We start from the raw sequence: 6,017 nt of genomic DNA, 5'->3' as shown, positions 1-6,017 counted from the left end.
TCCCTGAATTTAATAAATAAAATACAAATGACAGATTCTGACCCTAAATAATCATGATAATCCACATTAATCGCTTTAGTTTCTACAAAATCAGCCTTGAACCTAACACAGATGTTGATACTATCATATTGTTAGCTTCATAGCATAATTCCCTGATATATTTTTTTATTTTCAAGTTTTTATTAGAGTTTTCACTTGGTACACGACAATCATACAATGCTGCTTAATGTTAACAAACAGGGCTTCTGTACATACATGAAAAGCATAAAAATGTTATAAAACATGAAAGTTCCCAAGAAGAAAAAATAAAATAGATAAATACTAGAGGGAATTCCCTGATATTTTTCATATTTTTGGCCAAATTGTGATATCTGTATAAAATGAAGCAGCAGTGTTAGAGGCGTAAAGTTATTCAGATGTTACAAAATTATGACTTTTAGGCAATTATGCAATGAGGCTAATGATAAGATAAAAATATTCATGCAATTTGTGTTGAGTTCAAGCCTCAGTTTGTGGAAACCAAAGGTATAAATATGGTTTAACATGATTATTTAGGGTCAAAATCTGTCACTTGCCATTTTTTTATTCTTTTCAGGAGGCAGCCACATGTCAAATCAACAGGAAAGTGAAGTTGTACCTGCTGCAGTTGTGATGCATCCCAATATTTTTGTCCATACACACAACCAGTCAAAAGTTTGGACTCACCTGGTTTTTCTTTATTCTCATGACTATTTATGTTGTAGATTGTCACTGAAGGCATCAAAACTATGAATGAACACATACGGAATTATGGAGTTAAAAAAACTGACATAACTCAAAGCATGTTTTATATTTTAGATTCTTTTAAATAGACACATTTTGCTTTTATTACTGCTTTTTTTGCACATTCTTGGCATTTCTCGATGAGCTTCATGAGGTAGTCACCTGACATGTTTTCCAACAGTTTTGAAGGAGTTCCCAGTGATGCTGCGCTCTTGTTGGCCATCTGTGCTCCATCTAATGTCATTTGTTTGTCATGTGTTTTCTTTTTCCGTATTTGTCTCTGTATTGGTTCTTTGATTGCCATTTAGTATTAACTCTGTACACATTTAATGTATGTTTGTCCTTTGGCTTCCAACCTTTTTCTGGCTCCTGGCCCCATTTTAACATCACAAATTTCTGTTGACCCTCAGAACGGAGATATGTTTTTGCTAAAATTAATTTGTTTTGATCATGTAATAGTTTGCTCTCCTATGTTTCAAATCCAGGTTAATTTTAGAGGACATTTAGTCTATATAATGTATATTATTATGGACAGAGGCAGTAAATCCAGGTGTAGATTACTGCACAAAGAGAGAACTGGATTTTCCTTGGTCAGGATCTGTCCAGTCAGTCCAGCTGTGATTTACAAGGAGGACAATTAATACTGAACAAACAAGAACTCAAACTATGAATTATGAAAGAGCTGCAGCATCTGAAACCGACCACAATGAACATTTGACAGATAAACAGAACCACAGTGCTGCAGTTTCACACTCACAGTTTGTCTGTTATGGATTGGGATTGGCTCTGTCAACTCAACATAGATTTTTTGTTAGTAAGTTTTTCTTAATTTTTTTTTATCAATTACTAGAAATTCCAGGTGACCCCATGTGGGGTCCCGACCCCAAGGTTGAAAAACCCTGTTGTAAAGTGTGTTTGAGTACTTAGAAAAGCACTATATGAAACCTGTGTATTATTACCTCCGCCAGGGTTTGTTTGTTTGTTTGTCTGTTAGCAAGATAACTCAAAAAATTATGGACCGATTTTCATGAAATTTTCAGGAAATGTTGATACTGGCACAAGGAACAAATGATTAAATTTTGGTGGTGATCGGGCAGGGGGGCAGATCTGCCTTGGCGAGGTCTTTGCTCTCCAAGTGCTTTTCTAGTTATTATTATCATTATTATTATTATTATTATTATTATTATTATTATTATTATTATTATTTAAATGAGAAGGTGAGTCCAAACTTCGGACTGGGACTGTATTCTACAAGGTAGTCACTGTTTGATCAGCTGACTTTTTCCAGATTTCCCACCAGATGAGAAGGAGATAAGGATGCCCTCCAGATCACATTGACCCTGCCCTGGTCCTGGTGGGGTGAAAGACCCTTGTGCCCCCTTCCCCACCTCTACTCCACTTTACCTACAGAGTCAATGTAACAGAGAGGGGGGTAGAAGGGGGGGGGGGGTATCAGCTCCCATAATGTGTCTATTATCCTGCACACCCAATCAAACTGTTGTGTCAGTGCGTTACCATTGTATAGTCCTGGTCAGGTTGCCACCGACTGCGGCCGCCGTATTGATGACTAAGTCGTTTCGGGGCTCTGAGGACAAGGCGCTCTGGAGCCTCCACAAAGCGCCAGGCTAAAGCTCCCCTTTCAGCCCGGCCGCTCAGCTGCTGAGTGTGCAAGGCTGCCGGGCAATGGAGTGGCGTCGCTCCAGGGGGCCTGGCCCTATAAAAACACAGGCGTGGGACTCTTCCTGACATTGATTATACTGGATCTGTCCCACCTCAGTACCGTCTGTAAGTATACCAACACCCTGCCTCAAACTCAGCTGAGGAACGTCAGTGTGGGACAGTTCTGTGTGCTGGAGTGGAGACGCACTAAAGCTATGGATGTATCGATACTCTAGAGCAAACACATGGCAGCTTTTTTTTGGGTTTTTCTTTTTTTTTCTACTAGTCTGGTGACCAGGAAAGAGTTTGGGTCTCCTGCTTCATGGGGTTTTATGGTTTACAACCTCCACAGCCCCTTACTGAGAAAATATCTTCATGTGCTAAGTTTGTTGGAACCAACCTCTTCTCACTAAAACACTAAATTTCGTACTGGAACTAGTGAAAATATGGGGTTTATTTTGGTCCTACAGTACGGTTTACAGGACGGAGGTGTGATGTATGTATCTGTGAGTCCAGGCTGAAGCCTATCTGAGGGACGGCCGAGAGTTTTGTAGCATGGAGAAATTGAAAAATGATAAATGAGTGGAATTTGTTCACTTCCTGTGACAGGCGTGGAGGTCGACCTTAACAGATATTACACGTGATGAAGCGAAGGGAAGGAAGCCGCAGTAGCATGCATTTGTACCACCGTTATTTTCCATTAAATAAGTACTTACAGATATATAAAAACCATGTGTTGGAACGTTTCTGTGGCAGGTTTATAGTTGCAGTAAACACGTTGAAAGGGGGGTCGTAGCTCGGGGCCCTGTCCTAGCTCTTGAATGTTTTTTGGGTGTTGTGTTAAAATACTGTACCTTCTTCTCCAGAGAGTAACCCCTAAGGGAGAAGCAGCAGCCATGAACACTCAACAGATGGAGCAGATGGGCCAGTTCAAGATCACAGTCTGGGAGGAGGAGAACTTCCAGGGAAAGCGCTGTGAGTTCATGCTGGAGTGCCAGAACATCATGGAGAGGGGCTTCAACAAGATCCGCTCCTTCAAGGTTGAGAATGGACCGTAAGTGTGTTTTATATGAAGAAATACCGAGGGGAAAAACTGCACTATTTTTAGCAGGGTTAGGGTAATTAGCATTTAGCATAGATCCATTTTTCCATCTATTTTTTTATTAAAAATGTAGTGAAGCATAAAAAAAATCTGGAGGCATGGAGGATACATTTCCACCATTTTCATTTGATCTGCCGGAGCCAGAAGGTGTGAAAATAAGCCATAAAAAATGACGCTCTGGCTTTGTTATTTGGCATATGTACGGGTTCTATGTGGGTGTGTGTGCATGCATCCGACTGTGACCCTGTTGTGATATGAGTTTGGCTGTGTGCAGCTGCCGGCTCCGAGCCAGATCGGCTGACTGACTGACGATCAGATAAAAGGCTGTGGGTGCAGCAGCAGTAACAGCAGCAGGAACCATGGAGGAGGAGGTGGTGGTGGTGGAGGCAGGAGCGGCAGGGTTTAATGTTTGCTTTGTGCTCCTGGTGACAAAAGCAGCTGCATGGTGTTCTCAGTCCAGGCTGTTCTGTGGGCGTTGGACTCTTTTGTTGAACCAAAGTGACAGTTTCAGCAACACTATGAAGTCATCTGCATAGAATCAATGTAAATTTGTTGAGTTTTTTTTTTTTTTTTTTCTTTAAGTTTTACTTCCTATTCATGAATATCCTGTTGTGTCTCTTTCTAGTTGGGTGGGTTATGAGTACCCAGAGTTCCAGGGACAGCAGTTTATCCTGGAGAAGGGAGACTACCCTCGCTATGAGGCCTGGAGTGGAAACAGCAGCTACAGAACCGAGCACATGTTGTCCTTCAGACCCATCAAGTGCGCTGTAAGTTTCCATCCACAACATGAATCCACTCATTGATCTTTTATGCATTTAGTGTTATATTAGTTTGATGTAACATACTGTAGATGAAAACTCCGCCTTCATCCGCTCAGTTGATTTAAATCCAGGTTAAAGACCCACCTGTTCTCAGCTGCATTTGAATAGAGTTTTTATTCTTTTAAGCTTAAAGTTTTTATCTGTTTATCTGTTTTATCTATTTATCTGATTTTGTTTTGTTTTGTTTGTTTTTCTCATGCCTATACTTTTATTGCTTCTGCTGTAATGCTTTTAATGTTTTATGTAAAGCACTTGGAATTGTCTTGTACATGAAATGTGCTGTAGAAATAAACCTGCCTCGCCTCGCCTCGCCTTCATCCTGTCTGTCCCACTCTCCCTCTGCAGAACCACAGTGACAGCAAGGTGACCATGTACGAGTGCGAGGACTTCCAGGGCCGTAAGTTTGAGATGTGCGACGACTACCCCTCCCTACAGGCCATGGGCTGGTGCAGCAAGGAGGTGCCTTCCATCAAAGTTAACTCCGGAGCGTAAGTCACAGAAACAACCGTTACTGCATCAGTCATCGCTTTGTACGACTGATTTTTAAGGAAGTCATTTAGGATGCATTAGTCGTGGTAATGACTGTTTGGATAATGCATTTAATTTCTTCCTCTCTGTGCAGCTGGGTGGCCTACCAGTTCCCTGGTTACCGTGGTTACCAGTACATCCTGGAGAGGGACAGACACCAAGGCGAGTACAGAAACTACAATGAGTACAGCACCCAGGCCCACACCAACCAGGTGCAGTCCATTCGTAGGATCCAGCACTAAGTCTTCACTTTACCTGCCTGACCCAAACTGAAAAAAAGAAAAAGAAAAAAGAAAAAAAAAAAAAAGAAACTCTCCTGAACCTCTTTCTCAACTTGAACCTGGACAGACCATCGTCACAGACCCGTAGATGGACAAACTCTTTCTATCACTCTGTGGCTCTGCATGTATGGATATATTCTAAGTACCTACTTCTACTACCATGCCAAAGCATGTTCTTGAAATAGGAAATAAAGGCTTTTCTTCAAAACTATAGACTGTTTGTCGGTATTCCTTTTTTACATAAAAAAAAAAAAAAAAAATCACTCGAAATAAAAAAAAAAAAAAAAACAATAAAAAGCAACGAGAAAAGCAATGATTGGCTTCATTTAGTGTCAGTCATTTTACAAGAACTTCACAATTAGAGCCCGTTTTCTCTCTTCGCTCTGAAAACTAGGCTGTGATCAGACAGTTTCTGCTTTGTATTTATTGAAAAGATATTTAGCCTTTTAGTGAACATGGAAAGATTTGCTTCAAATCTCTCTGTTAGGCTTTAGGATGTGTACTATTGTTCTTGTCAGACTGTATTCTTATTTCCAATAAACAAGAGCACTAGATGACATTGGTTTCTATTATTTGTTCTTTGACCGTTGCAGGCACAGCTTGTCTAAGTTTCCAATAAAGTCAGAAACAGCCCTGACAGAAAACCTTTATTGGCTTTTTCCAAAACACACACTGTCCATTTGTTTGTATACAGCTGTTCTGGAGTCAGATGAATGATATCACTGGTCTACCAGTAAAACACTTCCAGAATAAAAGTAAAGTTTACCAAATTTGAGTCACTAACAAAGAAAAATTCAGTTAAAAGTGTTAATTGGTTGTAGTTTCACAGATACAGTCTGGGGCCAAAATGTCAAATTATGAGAA

General features: G+C 40.4%; 1 protein-coding gene across 2 annotated transcripts; it reads left to right on the top strand.

Annotated features, from left to right (window-relative positions):
• The first annotated feature begins 2,524 nt into the window (after nt 1-2,524).
• On the top strand, nt 2,525-5,366 carry LOC115411867 (beta-crystallin A2-like). 2 transcript variants are annotated; one of them, XM_030124099.1, is made up of 5 exons: nt 2,525-2,547; nt 3,288-3,475; nt 4,149-4,290; nt 4,690-4,832; nt 4,967-5,366. In XM_030124099.1, exons 2-5 carry the CDS (start codon nt 3,318-3,320, stop codon nt 5,112-5,114), a joined length of 591 nt encoding a protein of 196 aa, XP_029979959.1. In that variant the 5' UTR covers nt 2,525-2,547; nt 3,288-3,317; the 3' UTR covers nt 5,115-5,366. The 2 variants fall into 2 exon arrangements, with proteins under 2 accessions (XP_029979959.1, XP_029979958.1); XM_030124098.1 differs by having other exon boundaries at nt 2,532-3,475.
• Nucleotides 5,367-6,017: the final 651 nt, after the last annotated feature.

Source organism: Sphaeramia orbicularis, chromosome 21 (genome assembly GCF_902148855.1).
Source record: "Sphaeramia orbicularis chromosome 21, fSphaOr1.1, whole genome shotgun sequence".
Taxonomy (NCBI): Eukaryota; Metazoa; Chordata; class Actinopteri; order Kurtiformes; family Apogonidae; genus Sphaeramia; species Sphaeramia orbicularis.
Note: the sequence above shows the minus strand (reverse complement) of the source record. Positions and strands in the feature narration are given on the sequence as shown.

Coding starts and splice junctions, on each gene's coding strand:
- LOC115411867 (XM_030124098.1), top strand. CDS start 3,243: ATGTTTTTTGGGTGTTGTGTTAAAATACTGTACCTTCTTCTCCAGAGA. Junction 3,476..4,148: donor TTCAAGGTTGAGAATGGACC/GTAAGTGTGTTT, acceptor GTCTCTTTCTAG/TTGGGTGGGTTATGAGTACC. Junction 4,833..4,966: donor ATCAAAGTTAACTCCGGAGC/GTAAGTCACAGA, acceptor CTCTCTGTGCAG/CTGGGTGGCCTACCAGTTCC.